General features: G+C 47.7%; 2 protein-coding genes across 2 annotated transcripts; one reads left to right on the top strand and one right to left on the bottom strand.

Moving 5' to 3' along the window:
• The first annotated feature begins 1059 nt into the window (after window positions 1-1059).
• LOC109750607 (protein SEH1) lies at window positions 1060-18864 on the top strand. Its single transcript, XM_020309566.2, has 8 exons — window positions 1060-1366; window positions 1894-2005; window positions 3008-3108; window positions 16545-16622; window positions 16807-16962; window positions 17241-17353; window positions 17868-17994; window positions 18330-18864. The coding sequence occupies exons 1-8, from the start codon at window positions 1223-1225 to the stop codon at window positions 18468-18470; spliced, it is 972 nt and encodes a 323-aa protein (XP_020165155.1). The 5' UTR covers window positions 1060-1222; the 3' UTR covers window positions 18471-18864.
• On the bottom strand, window positions 11065-13208 carry LOC141042398 (uncharacterized). The gene is made up of 5 exons (XM_073510459.1): window positions 13119-13208; window positions 12973-13037; window positions 12485-12905; window positions 11972-12248; window positions 11065-11879 (listed from the first exon to the last, which is right to left on the bottom strand). Exons 2-5 carry the CDS (start codon window positions 13008-13010, stop codon window positions 11236-11238), a joined length of 1380 nt encoding a protein of 459 aa, XP_073366560.1. The 5' UTR covers window positions 13011-13037; window positions 13119-13208; the 3' UTR covers window positions 11065-11235.
• Window positions 18865-20063: the final 1199 nt, after the last annotated feature.

Raw genomic sequence — 20063 nt, 5'->3', positions numbered from 1 at the left:
CCACACCCTCTTGCCAAGGTCGCTGCTGCAAGTCACCAAATACCCAGCACACAGTAAGAACCTGTGCCGCTAGTCTTCATCGCAACCAAAATACCTATCTGCAATTGCAAACCTCCGATCATAGCCGCCATAACTTTCTTCACCTTTGTCCATACCATAGAAATCTATATCAGACATGTCCCATGGCAGTAACAAGAAAGCGAAGCTTCATGACACACCCTCATGACGCCACACTGGTCGGAGAGAAGGGCGCGCATGTCCGAATCGATTCCGATCAAGATATCCAGTGACGTCATGCGCCAAACTTCGGAAATCTTCGAGAAGAAGACCGAAACTCGCCGGTGTCCAAATCGAGGAGGTCGACATGAAGCAAATCAGCGACATGGTGCTCGAAGATCAGCAGGGCCAGAACATCGCAGCCACCAACCAGTCGTGCCACGGTGAACCAGCCTCTTCACTAATCCGCGGGGGCCAACGAAGTGCTCACGGATCAGATCCGGCTCACCGGAGCCCGCACCCGGCCATAGGCCGACCCCCTGGTCAGATCCTTGGTTCGCCGGCTCCAAAGAGCCCGAGCAAACGTTGGGGTCCCTACCCCCAAGCTCCCAGGACGAGTTCCACTAAGGACCACCGCCGCAAGACGCGCACAAGGTCAGGGTGCAGACGAGTGACGACACATGACACAGCACGGGGAGGAGCTGGCGGTGGGAACATAGGAGAGGATGAGGAAGGAGGCGGGGCGGCCTGGCCGCCGCCGCGGGCCGGCCAGCGGCCACCGGCGACGGCGGCGAGGGGAGGGGATCTGAGGTGGGCGGCGCTAGGTGGAAGACCTCCATTGCTATATCTAACTGTAGAATTATTTCCTCGCGAGTAGAATTTGTTCTGTGATATTCCTAATCTTCCTCGCACTCCTATATGTATATTTTTTATTCTATAAAAGTCATAAAGTCATTTAGCTACTCAAGCATATTTTATCCATTATATTCATTTCATTTGTGCAAATTGCGAGTACATTCGATGTTCTCAATGGTTCATGTACCTTCATTTCGGTGTCACCACCACTGCCCTACAGGCCCAACAAACAACTACGTCTACCTGGGCCGCTAGGCCTCGTCCCCGAACACAACAACCGCGGCTCGGCGCAAAACTCTTGGCAGGCGCACCCTCTGGCCGCCGCCGCCGACGACGAGCACGACATCTCAGGTGAGGAAGGGAGGCGGGAATGGCGGATCAGAAGGTGTCTCAGTTGGGGCCTGGAGCTGCGTGCTGCGGCTGGAACCACTGCGGCCGCCGCCTAGCCGCCGGCGCCGTCGATGGGTCCGTTTCCGTCTACGATTCTCAGCCGTCTCCCTCCTCCAAGTGGCAGGTCAGTCTCCCAGCCCACCACCTTAAGCACGGAAACCCTAAAGGCTCACTTGGCACCCACGCAGCGTCTCGTTCTTTCGCTTCCACTCGGGTGGTTTAGTACTGACCTATTTCTCATGAGTTCGTCAAGATTTAGTGCAAGTTTAGAGCCTTTTCTAGCATTCGATTCTACGTGCGCAATACGTCAATCATGTGGCTCGTTGCGTAGGTCTACCTCTACTGTTACCAAGTTATTGCTCTGGGATGCGGTAATTAGTTTGCGTGTGGATATGTCAGTAGGAGGCTGCAGTGTTTCTGCATTCTTGATGCACCAAACTAGCTGCAGATGCTCTGTTGAATGGTTCTATTTGTAAACATCAGTGTGCCGATGTGAAATTGCTACTTGCTAGAAATTATGCTGGAGATGGAGTACTATGGGCGTTGGAACAGCATATATCTCATATCTCTATTAACCATCGTATCATCCTTTTGGTGTTTCCTGTGTACTAAATGAGACTTGTTTCGTAATGTGGTTGGTCTTGGGAGCAGGCCCATGAGCATGCTATAGTGGCTGTCGTCTGGCTTCCTCCGGACTACGGTGATGCTATAGCTTGTGTCTGTGCTGACGGTACACTGTCTTTGTGGGAGGAGATTGCTGAAGGTCAGTTTTTTCTTGTTCTATCTTATTCTATGTTTCTAACAATCTTGCACTTTCTGACTTTCATGATGGAGATAGTTGTGCTATTATTATCTTTTGTACTGAGAAGTCTGAAGGGGCTTATGCATTGATGACATGAATTTGGAGACCACTCACCAATCATTGATCTTGATTTAGTTGCCTCTTTGTCTTCTTTACTAGCTCAATTTCCCCATGAAAATATAAATATACATGCAGAATAGTACTTGGGCCAGGATCCGCTCAGTACTGACAACCAATTAGCACATGTAGTCAGTTTGCCTCTTGTCATGTCCATTACTGACTACCAGTACATCTGAAGCACTTCAGTTAGTTTACCACTCTGTCATGTTCAGTACTGACTATTGAGTAGATCCAAATCAAATTTATTTATTTATTATTATTTTTTAATACATCAAACTCATTTTTAAAACTGGAATAGGAATATTTCACTAGACTTTGCAACACAATGCAACATATCATGTAATCCCATACTGGCCTTTATGCGACTTAAGGGGCTGCTTGGATCTTGAATATTTAAAACATATGACTAATTTTACAAAATTTGGTTTTGCAACAACGAAAAACAATGTTTGTTTGCTTCTCTCGACACCAGTAACATCAACTTCTAAATCTCAAGCAGCCGGTCTTGCAAAAATCTACTTATATACATTTTCTAAGATAACTTACTCGGGAAATCTTAAATCTAGTAGTATGTACCAAAGAACTTATTAATTAATCCAGTTTTGGCTAATATATATATGTAAAGAAATCAGTTTTGCTGAAGGTAATCATTAAAAAACCTTTAAGCTTCACTGTTTTCGTCAGCTCTGGACTTCTTATGCATCAAAGCTGCATTCTGCTTCATTTTATATAATTATGGAAATATACGTAGTGCGTTTGTCATTGCTGTATTTCATCCCCTTTCTATTCTTCACTAATGGAACCTGGTAGGCAAGGCCGTCACTAAGGATTTTCTACTGACAGATGATCAACTTCCAATCTGGAGAAAATGTAAAGTCTTTGAGGGTGGCAGTTCCCACATCTTAAATGTACAGTTTGGTTTGCTGCTGTCAAGTCTGAAAATGGTGAGTTACACTTACCCCTGATTCGTAAACTAGCAGTTTTGTTGAGGATATAACCATTAGAGTCACCCGCCCAGGAGGGGCCGGGTTACGTTATAATGATCATCATGTGAAGCCCAGTACCAGGCTAGAGGATGGTGGATCAATAGTGGGCTTAAGACCCGAAGGCGGCTTAAGGCCCGTAGTGATAAACCGCCGTTATGGCAAGACTTGTAATGTAAGGCAAGAGTAGTTAAGAGTCCAAGCCGGGTACTGTTATAAGCCGGCCGGGACTCTGAGAGCCGTGGGGCGTCAACCTCTCTATATAAAGGGACGACCCGGCGGCGGTTCAGGAAGAGGGACAAGAGATCGAGAGCCGGGCATAGCGATTAAGCTCCCTGGTCATCGAAACCCTAAGTAATACCACCTCAACTGGACGTAGGCTTTTACCTTCACCGTAAGGGGCCGAACCAGTATAACCCTCGTGCTCCTTGTCCCGTTTAACCCCTTTAAGCTTCCTAGCTGCGATGGCTCCACGACTAAGTCTTTGCATGAGGACATCTGCCGTGACAATTCCACGACAGTTGGCGCCCACCGTGGGGCCAGCGCACGGTGGATTTGAGTTCTTGAAGGGCAGCTTCGAAGGGCTCAAGGGATACGCTGTGGGCCGGATGACCAAGAGTCGTCGCGGCAAGCTCTACATCGACGATGCAAACTGGGGCCCCGACGCCGGCTCAATCGAGTACGGGTACCGGGTCCCCTTCGGCGGAATCCATGTCTTTATTGGCAAGATTGGTGAGCCAGGCCTTGAGCCGGACCTTGGCGCCGATCTCATCGAGACGGCTCAGCGTGCACGACCCACCCGAACTCTGCCTGCCTTGAAGCATGCTTTCGTGGGATGCGTCCATGGAGGACCCTCTGAAAGATCTGGATCCGGCGAGGAGACGGCCGCTCGCTCTGACGGCGAGTCATCCACAGAGGAGACCGACTCGTTATACCAACTTCAAGATGACAGGCTCAGGGGTTGTTCCGATGGCGACAGTATTCCGGACCCCTTCGAGCCGCCGAGCCGGGTTGGAATCTTCATGGCTGGCGCACAACCTGTTCAAAACCCCGCCGCCGGGGCAGGAAGCCCTGTGCCCTCGCCGGCTCAGGCGCTGATGGATCTCACAGACAAGATAACGGCCCTGTTAACCGCTACGGTCGCCCCAGCGGATCAAGCTCAGCATGACGCGGAGGTGGCACAGTTAAAGTTGGATCTAGCAAAAGCCAAGGAGGATCTGACGGCGGAAGGGATCAGGATGGCCGCGGAGAGGGCAACTCTCGACGCCCAGACTCGGCTGATTCAGGCACAGTCTTTCCGGCTCACGATGGATCAGAACGCGTCCAATGAGGTCATGAGGAGGCATCAAAAGGCCCAATCTCGACTCCCTCCGGTTTACGATCCTCGAAACCTTTTCAACACGCCTGGTGCAGGGCCCAGTAACCCGCCAGAGATCACGACGCCCGGGGCTGGAACGTCAATTCAGCCCCAAGTGATGGGGCCTCCCCGGGTGAACGCTGCCCCGCCTCAGTATGTGCCAATACCACCGGGTCATTATGCCAATCCGTTGGAAAACATGGTCGCCGCGGCGGCGCGACTGGCGGCTCTCCCAATTGATGGCGACTCTCCAACGGCGGTTGAAACCCGCCGGGTCAGAGAACTCCTTCAGACGGCTCTGGCGCAGCAGGAGGCATATTCTTATAGCCGGGACAGGATTCATTCAACCCCTCGTCCAGGCCGGAGCCCGAGTTATAGTAGACACATGGTCTCAGCGACCGGCTCAAGCAATGTCCGACGCTATGACTTGCCTCCTGGCCACGGCCCGGCTCATAACGGAGCCTTTCACGCGGTAGACCAAGACAGAGCACGGCAGGAGGCGAAGCAGGCGCCTCAGTTGACGGCTTACCAGCCACCCCCGGCTTATCCGACGGCTTTTATTGATGTGGGTATACCTACGAGGACTGGAGGTGTCCCTTGTCTGGTGCCGGCTCTCCGCAATGAACGTCTGCCCAAAGATTTCAAAGGGCCTAGGAAGGTGCCTAATTACACGGCTGATTTACAACCCGGAGCATGGATCGAGAGTTACGAGATGACCATGGAGTTGCTGGAGGTTAGTGAAGCAGCAATGGCCAAGTACTTCACCATGATGTTAGATGGAACTGCCCGCACTTGGTTGAAGGGACTGCCACCGAACTCTATCGGGTCTTGGGCTGAGCTAAAAGCCCGGTTCATCCAAAACTTCAAAGATACATGTAGGCAATCTATGTCAATTGTGCATTTGACTAATTGCAAGCAGCAGGAGGGTGAATCTACGACCCATTGGGTTCGCTGGGTCAAAGAGATAATACATTCATCTGATAAGATGGATGCCGGCTCTGCAGTCTTAATGTTAGAGCAGAATTGTCGTTTTGCGCCCCTGAAGATGAAGCTCGGGCGGCTCAAGCGCGATTGCAATGATATGGGTACGCTAATGGCGGCTCTGGTCAAGTACGCCGACTCTGACAGTACCAAGGATCCCGCGTCGGATGATGAAAGGACAGGGAAGGGAAAACGGAATGGCAATGGCAAGGGCCCCCAGCATAACCCGGCGAACCAAGGAGGTAACAAGCGTAAGGCTGATGGCAGTATGGAATTTGTGGCCAACACCAATTCACAGGGTAACAACCACCGGCGCAAGGGGAGACCATCTCCCCGAGCCGGCGGGTCAGGCCCGACGCTTGAACAATTGTTAAATGAGCCCTGCCTGAGGCATGGCTCTAGGGAAAAGCCGGTCACTCATTTATGGAAGGACTGCGCAATCATGAAGGCCTTTAAGAATTCCAATGCTTTCAGTGGCAATAATGGCCCGGGTGGCGGCTCAGGCGCCGGCGGCTTTCATGGCCCGGGCGGCGGCTCAAATTCTAATTCTCAGAATGTTCAAGGGGGCTTTAATCAGCAGTCCGGCCAGGGTCATCAGCATCAGCAGGGGGGATACCAGACTAATCCAAGACAGCTCAATGGTGGACAGTATCATGTGTTTACCACCAGTCTGTGCAAGCGAGATCAGAAGCTTCATAAAAGGGCTGTGAATGCTGTTGAGCCGGCGGTTCCACGCTATTTAAGATGGTCTGAGCAGCCTATTGTGTGGAGTAGGGAGGATCACCCTTCCCGGGTTGATAATCCGGGTCACCTGGCCCTGGTGGTGGCTCCTCAGGTGGGGGATATAAATTCACTAAAGTGCTCATGGACGGAGGCAGCAACATCAACATCCTCTATTATGAGACCTTCCGTCGTATGGGGTTGATTGATAAGAACCTCAGCCAGTCCAATACAGTTTTCCATGGTGTGATGCCTGGTGAGTCGGCATATCCAGTTGGTAAGATCGAGCTGGAAGTGGCTTTTGGAGATGAGTACAACTACAGGGCGGAAAAATTAACCTTTGAGATGGTTAAGATAAGAAGTCCGTATCATGCTTTATTTGGGCGGCCGGCTTACGCCAAGTTCATGGCACGGCCGTGTTATGTGTATTTGCAGCTCAAGATACCGGGTCACAATGGGACCATTACGGTTCATGGCAGCCGAAAGATAGCCTTGGAGTGTGAGGAAGGTGACGCGGCTTATGCAGAATCTGTTTGTGCAACAGAGGAGTTAAAGTTTTACAAAGACAATGTTGACCCGGCAGATATGACGTCTTTGAAAAAGCCAACCACAGAGCATGAGCCGGTAATGAAATTTAAGTCCGCTGATGAGACTAAACTTGTTGATTTTGTTTCAGGCGACTCATCTCAGCAGTTCAGCATCAGTGCCAATCTGGATCCGAAATAGGAAGGCGCGCTCATCGAGTTCATCCGTGAGAACAAGGACATCTTTGCATGGAAACCTTCTGACATGCCGGGTGTACCTAGAGAACTCGTTGAGCACACTTCTAATATTGATCCGAAGTTTTAAGCCGGCCAGGCAATTCCTTCGGCGGTTTAATGAGGAGAGGCGGAAAGCCATTGGTGAGGAGGTAGCCCGGCTCTTGGCGGCCGGGTTTATTGTTGAAGTTTTTCATCCAGAATGGTTAGCTAACCCGGTGTTCGTGCTCAAGAAAAACGGCACCTGGCGGATGTGTGTGGACTACACGGATTTAAACAAAGCTTGTCCGGCTGATCCTTTTGCTCTCCCCCGTATTGATCAAATTATTGATGCTACGGCGGGTTGTGAGCGCTTAAGTTTTTTGGATGCTTATTCTGGATACCATCAGATTAAAATGGCAGTTAAGGACCAGGAGAAGACGGCGTTCATCACTCCCTTTGGAGCCTTCTGTTATGTGTCTATGCCTTTTGGGCTCAAGAGTGCACAGGCGACTTACCAGCGTTGTGTGCAGAATTGTCTTCATAACCAGATTGGGCGCAATGTTCATGCCTATGTGGATAATATCGTGGTTAAATCCAGGGAGAAGGAGACCCTAATAGATGATCTTAGAGAAACCTTTGATAATCTCCGGGTTTACAAGATGATGCTTAACCCGGCCAAGTGTGTTTTTGGTGTTCCCGCAGGCAAGCTCTTGGGTTTTCTGGTTTCTCACAGAGGCATTGAAGCTAACCCGGAAAAGATCAAGGCAATCACCTCTCTGGCTAAGCCGGCGTGCATAAATGACGTCCAGCATCTGGCGGGCCGCATCGCTGCTTTGAGCCGATTTATCAGCCGTTTGGATGAAAAGGCAATGCCACTGTACCAGTTGATGAAGAAAACAGATGACTTTGTCTGGAATGATGCTGCTAATGCTGCTTTTGAGGATTTGAAGAGACAGCTGGCTGAGCCCCCAGTTCTTGCTGCTCCTGTTGACAAGGAGCCCCTATTGCTGTATGTAGCCGCTAACGCACGAGCCGTCAGTGTGGCTGTGGTGGTGGAGCGCAAGGAAGAGGGTAAGGAGTATCCGGTTCAGCGGCCGGTTTACTACGTCAGTGAAGTGCTCATTGAGTCCAAACAACGGTATCCACATTGGCAGAAGCTTGTTTACGGGGTATTCATGGCAAGCCGGAAGCTTAAGCATTATTTCCAGGGTCACCCAATCACTGTGCTTAGTTCTGCTCCCCTAGGAGATATCATACAAAACAGAGAAGCCACAGGAAGGGTGGCTAAGTGGGCCATAGAGCTTGGGCCTCATGGTCTGAAATACGTGCCACGCACTGCTATCAAATCTCAAGCATTGGTGGATTTCATCAACGATTGGACAGAGCTGCAGGTGCCGGAAGAGAAACCGGATAATACATACTGGACTATTCACTTCGACGGGTCTAGGCAATTGGAAGGCTCGGGGGCTGGAGTTGTATTAACTTCCCCTCGAGGTGACAAGTTTTGCTATGTGCTACGGTTGATGTTTCCCTGTACTAACAATGCAGCTGAGTACGAGGCCTTGCTCCATGGTTTTCGGATGGCTAAGGAGATGAGCTTGAGCCGGGTAAGGTGCTTTGGCGACTCAGATTTAGTGGCCCAACAGGTGTCAGGCAAGTGGGATTCCAAGGACCCTCTCATGGCGGCTTATCGCCGTGAAGTTGATGCCATTGCTGGACATTTTCAGGGTTACCAAGTAGAGCACATCGATCGCAGGAAGAACGAGGCGGCTGATGCATTAAGTCGGCTGGGCTCTCAGCGAAAGCCGGTGCCGCCTAATACTTTCTTGGACATTTTGCATAACCCTTCTGTCAAGTTGCCTACAGAGGAAGACTTGGCTGTTCCTGACCCGGAGGCACAGTTGGTGGCGGCTCTCCACATTACCCCAGACTAGACAGTACCTTACTTGGCTTACATGACCCGGGGAGAATTGCCTGAGGATGAAACTTTGGCCAGACAAATAACCCGGCGGTCTAAGTCAATGATAATTATCAATGGCGAGCTGCATCGTCGCAGTGTCACTGGAACTTTCCAGCGTTGTGTTTCCCCTGAGGAAGGTCAAGAAATTTTACGTGGGATTCACGAGGGGGATTGTGGCCATCATGCCGACTCAAAATCCCTTGTGGCCAAGGCTTTTCGTCATGGTTTTTATTGGCTGACGGCTCATGCTGATGCGGAGGACTTGGTCAGTAAATGTGACGGTTGTCAGAGGTTCTCGCGACGGGCTCATGTGCCGGCTCAGGAGCTGAGGATGATTCCAATTACTTGGCCATTTGCGGTCTGGGGCTTGATATGGTTGGGCCTTTTAAAAGATCGAAGGATAAGAAGACTCACCTCTTGGTGGCGGTCGACAAGTTCACAAAGTGGGTTGAAGCAGAGCCAGTTAGTAAGTGTGATGCAGCCACAGCGGTTCAGTTCATGAAAAGGGTGATATTTCGCTTTGGTTTTCCACACAGCATTATAACTGACAACGGTACCAATCTGTCTAAAGGCGCCATGGAGGAGTTTTGTCAACGAGAGCATATTCGACTTGATGTTTCATCAGTGGCTCACCCTCAATCCAATGGTCAAGCTGAGAGAGCTAATCAGGAGATTTTGAAGGGCATCAAGCCCCGGCTTTTGGTCCCTTTGCAACGGACGCCGGGTTGTTGGGTGGAGGGGTTACCCTCCGTGTTATGGAGCATCAATACTACTCCTAACAGGTCTACGGGTTACACGCCTTTCTTCATGGTTTATGGAGCGGAAGCAGTCCTCCCTAGCGACATCCGTCATGACTCGCCTCGAGTGGCGGCTTATGTTGAGGCGGATAATGAGCGGACGCGCCAAGATGCTCTTGACTTGTTGGACGAACAGCGTGATGTGGCAGCAGCTCGCTCGGCGATTTACCAACAAGACCTGCGCCGCTATCACAGCCGCCGGGTTAAGTCCAGGGTCTTCCAAGAAGGTGATCTGGTGCTCCGGCTCATCCAAGATCAAACGGATGCACACAAGTTATCCCCGTCTTGGGAAGGGCCCTTTGTGGTCAGCAAGAACTTGAACAACGGGTCATACTACCTTATCGATGTTCGGGAGCATAAAGATTCACGTAAGTCGGAGGAAGAGACCCGTCGGCCGTGGAACATAGCTCAGCTTCGGCCTTATTACACTTGAGCCACCGGCTCTCATAATGTACATATTTCTATAGCCATGTATATATTATAATAAATAATAAAGCAGGACCTCTGTCCTTTTCTCCTCCAAAGGTAAATGTGTTATTTCCATTACAACATTACATGGTCACATGGAGGTGGATCCGGCTTACGATCGTATTCGAATCTAGCCGTTAACAGTATGATCACCTGGGGGCTTCCTGTTCAAACATAGGTCGTATTCGAACCAAAGAGAACATAGCTGTCGATACCCACTTGATTGGCAAATTGCCGAGCTCATTGGGGAGTTTTTCTTGATCATATTTGAATCATAGCTCAACCCCCTTTGGGAGCCGACGTGGATCGTATTCGAATCAGCGTCGTTAAACAACTCTCAAGGTCATTTGGGGGCTTCCTGTTCAAACATAGGTCGTATTCGAACCAAAGAGAACATAGTTGTCGGTACCCTCTTGATCGGCAGCGCCAAAGCCACTGGGGGCTATATGATCGCATTCGAATCTTAGCTTAACCCCTTTGGGACGGTTCTCTGGTCGTATTCGAATCAGAAGCCCCTAAGTTTTGATCTTTTGGTTTGTAACAAGTTGTTTTGATCATATAACAGTGTGCAAGGGCGGTTCTTACTCCGCCGGCTTAAATTTGATTAACAATGTTGATAGCACACTAAGCATTATCGATGCTGGTGAACCGGAGTTGAGTTCTCAACCTCATTATTGGGGTTACATAAACCGGAAGTATACTTGAAGGCTTGTAAGTATGCTATTATGGTTACCTCGAGGATATAATTGAGGGCCGGTCTTTGGTGACTTTGGTTCATATTCCGGGTTATATGTAAAGTATATGACTCTCAGTGCGGTAAGCGCCCGGAGACTTGTGATTTGTTTTCTATGCAGGACAATTAAAGACAGCTTTTTAACTTAAGGAAAGTAGATGATCGAACATAACCCGGAGGAATATTAAAGAGCAGCTTCAATGGAGTTAAGCATTCTACACGTGCATGATGGTACGACAAAATTAAGTGTTTGTCCTACTCTATTACAAGACTCCTCGAGTCCAAAAGGTGAGGCATTGTTTTTAAGGTGTAACCATGAGCCGCCTAAGAAATCAAGGTGCTTGTTGGGTTGAAGCTCCCGGCTCATCCCTCTCCGCTCCTCCGGCTGTTTCCATGACCTGGAAGGTTGATGATTTCCAGTCAATGCCGCTCAAAACTTCAAATTGAGCCTCGTCATCAATTAACCCGGCCGGGTCAACTTCTGGAGCGAAGGTATGTTTACGAGTCGGAGGGATCAGGCTGATTGCTTCATAGCGTGGAGTGGGGATCCTCTGATTCTCCGCGTCATAGCCCGGCTGATATTTGGTTAGGTCGGTGTCATTCCCAATCAAGGTGGCCACCGGGCGCACGCTCTTCACACAGGCGGCAAAGTCTTTCTGGTCAAAGGGGGTGCCGTCTTCCTTCAGGCTGGGGTATCCAAGAGCGATGTCGGCCGGGTCTAGCTCCGGTAGAAACGCCTTGGCCCGGCTCAGAGCAGCTATAGCTCCGGCTCTTGCAGAAGCCCGTCTCAGCTCTTGGAAGCGTTGATGAAGTACGGCAAGCCGCCTGAGTACGTCCGCCAGGTGAGTGGGAACCTCGTTGGACAGAGCCACAACGGCTAAAGCACGTTGTGACCCAGTGTAGAGTTGCTCCACCAAGGTGTAAACCGCCTTCAGCTTGGTCAGCACGTTCTGATTTAGATTGGAGCTTCTGGGACCTGCATAATAACGTCAGGTGAGCTAATGGCAACGATGGGACTTATGAGACATGAAGAATGTAAACTTGTTAAGAGCTTATAGAATAACTTACCGAAGATTGCGGAGACCATCTGTGACACATGGTGTTTTAAGCCGGAGAGTTCGGCGGTTCTTTCAGTAAGGGCAGCCTCCGCTTGTTCGGCCCGGCTCAGCAAGGCAGTCTTCTCGTCGGCCCAAGTTTTTCTTTCTGTTTCAAATTTTTTCTTCAGTTTTTCTTGTGCAGCAACACTGAACTCAAACTTGGCATTGGCCTTCCGGGTCTCAGTTTCCTGAGTCTTCAGGCGGTTCTTCAGCTCAGAGATTTCCGATTCAAATTTCTTGCAGACAGCCTGTACAAATTCCGGGTTACAGTTTGAGTGGTTATCATGCAACATTAAAGTCCCAAGCACTTTGCAAGCAAAGACACTTGGCACTTGGGGGCTAATGTATGCTGAAAGATTCTATTTATAAGTGCCGGTTCATGAAGGTAAGCCGGAAGTTAAGTCTACAACCTATTCTATCATAAGTAATAGACTTGGGGGCTAGCATGGTAAGGATGACTATGGAGTAAGCAAGAGAGTTGTACCTCGGATTTTTGCTGTATCTGCTTCACCATGTCAATCTTCAGGTCCCGGCTGTTATGCACTTGACCAATATAACCAGAAACAATGTCTTCAATGCTCAAGTTAGCATAGTCAATGATATCCAGTCTGGCCTTGCGGCGCTCCAGCAGTTCTTCTTTAGCAGAGCATCTGGCCAGCACAGTGGGTCTTCCCGGCTCAACATATTCGGTCCGGGTAATCACCACATCCGGGTCATCGGCCGGTTGAGCTGAGCTGGGGATCTCCGGGTTGTTAGAACTCTCCATGGCTTGTTGTTCAGTTGGAGCGGTGGTTTCTGGAGCTGGTGCAGACGGCGGCTCCGAAGCAGAGGCGTTGGGTTCAGTCAAGACCGGCTCTTCGACCGGGTTACTTTTCTTTGCCCTCTTGCTGAGCTTTGCTTGGGCACTGAAAGTCAAAAGGTTAATGCAAAAACATGAGTAAGATAAGCACAACATAAGCTGATCATCATTACCTGGGTGCGGTCTTGAAAGCCGGCAAGTTAGATTGCATGGAGTCCCCGGAGGAAGGTGAAGTTTCCTGATAGTTTGAATCAGAAGAATTGAGCGGTTGACGAGTGACGCCCGCCAAAGGATGAAAAGGATATAAGTTGGAGATAACCTCGGTCCGGCGCTTCCTTGATGCTTCAGGTAAGCCGGAGGAGAGGTCTGCATCCTTGTTGGTCCGGGTGTGCCTCCGGCTCTCATGAATCTGTCGCTTCAAAAGAAATTAAGGATCTTGATAAGCTAAAGGATGGGAAAATCTTACTTTCCGGGTTACTCTTCGGACTTTCAGCCTTGGCAAGGGGTCCGAGTCGGAGGAAAGTATAGTTACCTCTTCAATCACCGGGTTACTCGCTCCGGTGTCCTCCTGCTGATAATCAATGTCAATAAGGTGGTTAAGAACAAACAAAAAACAAGAGAAGAGCATAAGAATGAAGGGTTACATCTGACTCGGAGGTGTCATCCAGCTGAAGCAGGTCTGAGGCGCTAGGCTTACTCCCCTTCGTGCGGGGAGCGGCTCTCCTGGCGGCTTTCTTAACCTTCCTGGCTTTTTTAGCAGCCTCATGATCATACTTGACCTTCCAGAACTTATCATTAGCCTGAAAAATACAACAAAGGTTTCTTGAGGTTAAGATGAAAATTGTTAAAATGGAAAGTGAGGTACTCAGATCAGTAGCTTACCGCCGGAGCCGGGTTAGCTTTGCAGAAGGGGCTTAAGCCTGTCCTCCCGCAGTCTGCTAAGCTCTCGTTCAGAAGGGACTTAGTCATGTCGTCAACGACGTCCTCAGGTAGGTCGTTGGGGCTGTGCCGCAGAGGATCATCCTTTCGCCCCGTGTAATCACACATTAAGCCAGGGCGGCGGCTCAAGGGAATCACTCGCCAAGCAATCCAGACCCGGACCAGATCAACACCGTTAAGGCCGTTTCCCAGAAGAGCTTTAATCTTGTTGATGGTAGGGATAAGCGGTTGTCGCTCAGCTTGAGATAATTTGTCTGGCAGGGGGTGATTTGACTCCAGACGCAGGGCGCGAAAGCCGGGCAGAGGGTTTTCATCAGCCGAAGAAGTATCCTGGCAGTAGAACCATGTCTGGTTCCAGTCCTTTGGGTGGCTTGGCGGCTCAGCATAAGGAAAGAGGCAATCTCTCCGTCGTTGGATTGAAATTCCACCAAGTTTCAAGCTAGGCCCGTTGGCACACTCGTTCTGGCGGTTCAGATAAAACAGCTCCCTAAAGAGCAGTAGGCTGGGCTCTTCTCCGAGATATACCTCACAGAACACTTGAAAGTTACAAATGTTCGACACGGAATTGGGTCCAATGTCTTGAGGTCGCAGATCGAAAAAGTTCAGAACATCTCTGAAGAATCTTGAGCCAGGAGGAGCAAAGCCCCGGCTCATGTGATCAGCAAATATAACAACTTCTCCGTCTCTTGGTTAAGGTCTTTCTTCGGACGGGTCAGGGGCACGATAGGACATGACCTCCTTCTTAGGCAGGTAACCCGTCTTCACAAAGTCATCTAAAGTATTATCAGTAACATTGGATCTCACCCAGTTGCACGTAATGGGTGCCTTGGGAGCCTTGGGCGGCATGGTGAAAGACGAAAGCCTATGACAAAAGAAAATGTCCGGTTCAAATATAAGCCGGAGGAAGATTTCAGTTCAGTATTCAAGATGGCGGCTTATGAAGGAGCCTAATGTTATATGGCTAAGTGTGTCGGGTTATCTAAGCCGCTGCGGATATCATAAGTAATTGAAGTTGTTTAAAACTCTATCATGAATAAGCCGGAAATTTCACAGCGCATGGCCTTTTTTAAGCCGGAGATATGAGCCGCCATGGTTAACAGATGCAGGTTTTTGTCTAAGTGTCGTACAAACAGGTTTCATAGCTTGCAGGGATTATTTTGGATCAAACGATCGTCCAAAAAGAAAAAATTTCTAGACCTAGCAAGCTGATACAGAGAAGTTCATGAGCTCAGAACGAGGTCTTTTTGCGGACAAAAGGGATCTACTAGTATTAAAATGAGTGCGAAACCACTACCGCAGGAGTTCTACCCTGTTTTCCGGATCAAAAGGGGTCGCGGTGGAAGAACTGTGAAGAACTCGAGATGAACTACGAAGAACAGGGGAAGAACGACAGAACCCTAATGCGAATCTACTGTATGGAGTGGCGAGGACTTACCGGCGCTGATGAGATGCGGAGGTTCCCGCCGTTTCTCTGGACCGGTTCAGGGTGATGCAGCGGCCGAGGTTGACGAAGACCAGGGGCGCAGCGGCGGCGGCGGAGCTCGGGCTCTGGAGCGTCAGAGGAGGAAGACGATGGAGGAGAAGAGTGACGAAGGCTTATGGGCCGGGCCTATTTATAAGGGACGGCTGATAAATGGGCGCGAGAAACGAGGAGGCCAAGACGCGATTATCTCGCCACAGAAACGCCTCGATATTCGGGATGGTCATTAAAGATAAGATCCGTTGGGATATGACGGAATAAAAAATGAATTTAATAGAAGATGACGTCACGGCGGGTTACCAAGAATCCAGAAGATGACGTCACGGCGGGTTATAACCTTTGCACAAGCAAAAGCCGGAAGATTTTCTTTCAAAGGGATTGAAGATTGACATGAACCGGTTCAAATCAATCTGGGGCCTAATGTTGAGGATATAACCATTAGAGTCACCCGCCCAGGAGGGGCCGGGTTACGTTATAATGATCATCACGTGAAGCCCAGTACCAGGCTAGAGGATGGTGGATCAATAGTGGGCTTAAGACCCGGAGGCGGCTTAAGGCCCGTAGTGATAAACCGCCATTATGGCAAGACTTGTAATGTAAGGCAAGAGTAGTTAAGAGTCCGAGCCGGGTACTGTTATAAGCCGGCCGGGACTCTGAGAGCCGCGGGGCGTCAACCTCTCTATATAAAGGGACGACCCGGCGGCGGTTCAGGAAGAGGGACAAGAGATCGAGAGCCGGGCATAGCGATTAAGCTCCCTGGTCATCGAAACCCTAAGTAATACCACCTCAACTGGACGTAGGCTTTTACCTTCACCGTAAGGCCTTGTACAATGGGAGATGCTTAGGGAGGTGCTTAGAAAAATAAACCGGGTTTTTTCTGAAGCACCGGTGCCTATTTCTATAGAAGAGACGCTTAGTTAAGCGTCTACCCTGTACAAATAAGCACCGGTGCTTAAGGAAATCCTGGTTTATTTCTTTAAGCACCTCTCCTAAGCACCTCCCATTGTACAAGGCCTAAGGGGCCGAACCAGTATAACCCTCGTGCTCCTTGTCCCGTTTAACCCCTTTAAGCTTCCTAGCTGCGATGGCTCCACGACTAAGTCCTTGCACGAGGACATCTGCCGCGACAATTCCACGACAAGTTTCATTTCACTTCTCAGATGCAACAGGTTGTAAACTAGCCTGTGCTGAAGTGTTGTGTTGTTTCATTGTTTCGTTTGACTATGCTACAAGTTCTACTCTTATTTTCCAAAGCTTTCTCACTTTTATGGACTCTTCGTTGCATGTGCGTCATTATTTAGCAGTAACTCTTTCTGGACTTTTTAGGTTATTGCATACTCAGATGGTCAAGTGAAAGTCTATGAACTTTTGGATTCGTTGGAATTGGACAAGTGGCAGCTTCAGGTTCATCTAAATTTTGCTCTCGTTTGTCAACGTTCTCAATAATTGCATTTTAGTTCCTTTCTACTGCAGATGAATCTCTTGTTAATCTAAACTAGCAAACCCATTATTTCATCATTCAAAGTGTTGTCGCCATTTATCTGTTTTGGAAAAGTAGAACAATTCTGATTCCTAACAATAACTTCAGGCAGAGCTACAGAATATTACCGATCCTGTTTCCAGAATTGGGAAGCCAGCATGCATTTCTGCATCAATTGCATGGAGTCCAAGAAGAGGTGAAGGCCAGCAGGCTAGTTTTGCTATTGGTTTCAATTCGGATTCTCCAAACTTTAACTCTTGCAAGGTTCGTGGACTGTTTTCATTATAGAACTTCTGCAACTTCATCCCAGCAATAATCTTAGTTTTCTTATATTATCTTGCTTTTGGAGAAAAATGAAATAAGAGCTGTTATTAGGGTGATGACTGTGAATTGAAGTGATGAAGTCTACAAAGAGTAATTGAATGCAAATGCATATGATGTCGCTTTGGCTTTGCAGTGATGAGCAACCAACTTTTCGTATTTCCTAGTTCATGAACTGGTATTTTGTCTATGGTAATATTCTAATTTGAAATGGTAAACAGATTTGGGAGTTTGAAGAAGCTCACCAGCGCTGGCTTCCACTTATTGAACTTGGTTCACCGGAGGATAAGGGGGAGAGAGTACATGCTCTAGCATGGGCTCCTAACATTGGCAGGTTAGCTCCATCTTGAGCAAACACGACAAGCCCATCCCACTATGAATAGCTTGTTCGTTCATCCCCAATATGATTAGCTCCAGTGCTCCACAATCACTGATAACTCCTTGGGCCCCTTCACAATCCTCGCAACAAGTTGAAAACCTTCTTTAATCTTCTTTGCTTGATGAAATATTTCAATTTGCCGTCCCTGAAACCAGTATGGGAAGATTTCTCGCGATAGCTTCTTCACTCACATATCCACCATTGCTTGATGGACCACAAGCTTCAAGTATATGTATTGACATAATGCTCGACTTGAACTTGCATGCCTTGATAATCAAGCTGAACTCAGGCCTAAGGGTGGTAATTGATGGGTTTGTGCTGGGATGGGCTTGGAAAGAGCATGCCAATTGGGTAGATCATCATATTGCTATGCTTATGTCGATATGCATTATTTTATTATTGGTTGTTTGTGTTTGTCCTGACAATTTGTTGTTTTACCATATTGCTATGCTCTTGCAACAACTTTCAGACCATATGAGATGATAGCAGTTGCAACCTGCAAAGGCATTGCAGTGTGGCATGTAGGCTTCAACCCTGAATCTGACGGCAGACTGTCAACAGAGAATGTTGCTGTACTTCCCGGCCACAATGGGGAGGTATGAATGAGAAACAAATTGCCTGAAATTGTGTTTCTTGTGTTAACGTGTCCTTTACGAGAACATGGTAGTATTTATAATCCCTGTAACTGAATAGTTGCAAATCTGGTACGTAATAGAGGAATAACGCTGGTATAGCCATGGCATGCGTCAAGGAGAAAGAAAGCTCTAACTGTTGTTTTCCAGCCTGTCTCATTTTCTTGGGATAGATCTCACTGTGTTAAGCTACTTTTCTGTAATTATCATCATCATCATCATCATCATCATCATCATCATCATCATCATTATGTATTATGTATTATTACTCAGCTCACTTGCATTTGACATCCGACTAGGTATGGCAACTGGAATGGGACATGGGCGGTATGACGCTCGCATCGACCGGAGTGGATGGCATGGTTAGGCTATGGCAAGCCAACTTAAATGGAGTTTGGCATGAGCAAGCTGTGCTTGACTGCAATGGGTCACACCAGTAAGGGCTGGTCATAACAAAATAGGATCCAAAATTGCAGGCACAAAGCGAACTTAAATGCCTTAATAGCTCTTCAACATGAAGATAGGATCCCAAATTGTCGTTGCTATCTGTTCACAATTCTGCAAGGTTTCTTTATGTCGTCTTGTGTGGAAGGTATAGCGCGTGCATGGTTGGCTTTGCCCTGACAAAACTAGGCTCCTCAACCATGAATGCATGATGTACCTGTTATCCTTATGTGGTTGATGATGTAGCTCTTCTTTATGGCCATGTGATGGAAAAAAAATGGTTCACAGTTGATGATGTATCTGTTCTCTTGTAAACAATTTAGCCTGCTGACTAACTTTATTTTATTCAACTGTCAACAAATCACAAATCAGTTCACAGTTTCCTTGAAATAGTGTTCGATGTCGTATATACCACGTATATGAAATACTCCCTCCGTCCCAAAATAAGTGTCAAAATTGGGATATGGAAATGAGTTATGAGTAAGATCCATTTTACATTTCTCTTAGATAATAAATTTCATTAATCAGTTTTGAATATAAACAAGTGCTCCCTCTGTTCATAAATTGTTTTGAGTATAAGATATTTTAACCTTTTCTGAATCAGATGTATATAGATACATTTTACTATGTTTGTTTACTCATTTGAATCCGCATGTAGTTCATATCAAAATATCCAAAACATCTTTTAATACTATATTTGTGAACGGAGTGAATAGTACGTATATTGGCGGACGGGAACGTATGGCTCTCGTGTAACTACACCTGATTTTTTTTTAAAAATAGTAATTTGTAAGAAAGTCAAAAAATTCTGAAACTTTTTACGAACAAAGTAGATTTATTGTTGCACTTGTATAAAAACTTTCGCGAAGAAATGACTTTCATGTTGTTGTGGACGTAAAAGAAACAAATTTGTCGCCATATACGCCGTAGAATATTTGTCATTTTTGTCAGAGAATATTTCGTTGCAGAATATTTCTGTACACCAGAAACGACATCTCAAGTTTGTTGGGAAAAAGTTTTAGAACGTTTTGACATTTTCTGAAATTTAAAAAAATTAAAGTACGTAGAACGTTTTGACATTTTCTGAAATTAAAATAAAATAAAATACGTAGCCAGGTGTAATTACCACCATGTTCCAAAGGGTATTTTTCATATATTGGCCCGTAGGTTGAGCCCACAAGTGGTCCTTGAACAGTATTATCCATCCATCCTAGGATGGATTGCATATCGTGTTCTAGAACACTGATTGGAAGCTACAAAAGCGTTCCGCTTAAGCTATTGGAATGTGACTGGCGCCAGCCACAAGTTTATGCTACTGATGGTGCTGGATATTATCTTGTATACTAATAATTGGTTGATTTTTTCTTCTCTTTATTTCTTGTGAAAGTCTTTTCGGGAAATGCTGATGTGCGTGCACCACTGAAAGCGGGCAGTCATATTGCTATCCCGCGCTACTGATGCGTCGCTATTGTTAGATTCTTGCATATCATCACAAAGATTTACGCACTAGAAATTAGGAAATACTAATACCTACTAGCACCGGATGCCTCTAGGACCACATTTCAGTCCCCATTCACCTCTCCTTTAGT

Source organism: Aegilops tauschii, chromosome 3, assembly GCF_002575655.3.
Source record: "Aegilops tauschii subsp. strangulata cultivar AL8/78 chromosome 3, Aet v6.0, whole genome shotgun sequence".
Taxonomy (NCBI): Eukaryota; Viridiplantae; Streptophyta; class Magnoliopsida; order Poales; family Poaceae; genus Aegilops; species Aegilops tauschii.
This window is presented reverse-complemented; position numbering and strand designations above follow the sequence as displayed.

Bases quoted from the DNA above. Each gene is read 5' to 3' on its own strand.
- LOC109750607 (XM_020309566.2), top strand. From the start codon at position 1,223: ATGGCGGATCAGAAGGTGTCTCAGTTGGGGCCTGGAGCTGCGTGCTGC. The intron at 1,367-1,893 runs GTCAGTCTCCCA...TCTTGGGAGCAG, and splicing joins CTCCCTCCTCCAAGTGGCAG to GCCCATGAGCATGCTATAGT. The intron at 16,963-17,240 runs GTTCGTGGACTG...AATGGTAAACAG, and splicing joins CAAACTTTAACTCTTGCAAG to ATTTGGGAGTTTGAAGAAGC.
- LOC141042398 (XM_073510459.1), bottom strand. From the start codon at position 13,010: ATGCAATCTAACTTGCCGGCTTTCAAGACCGCACCCAG. The intron at 12,249-12,484 runs GTACAACTCTCT...GAATTTGTACAG, and splicing joins AGATACAGCAAAAATCCGAG to GCTGTCTGCAAGAAATTTGA. The intron at 11,880-11,971 runs GTAAGTTATTCT...GTTATTATGCAG, and splicing joins GATGGTCTCCGCAATCTTCG to GTCCCAGAAGCTCCAATCTA.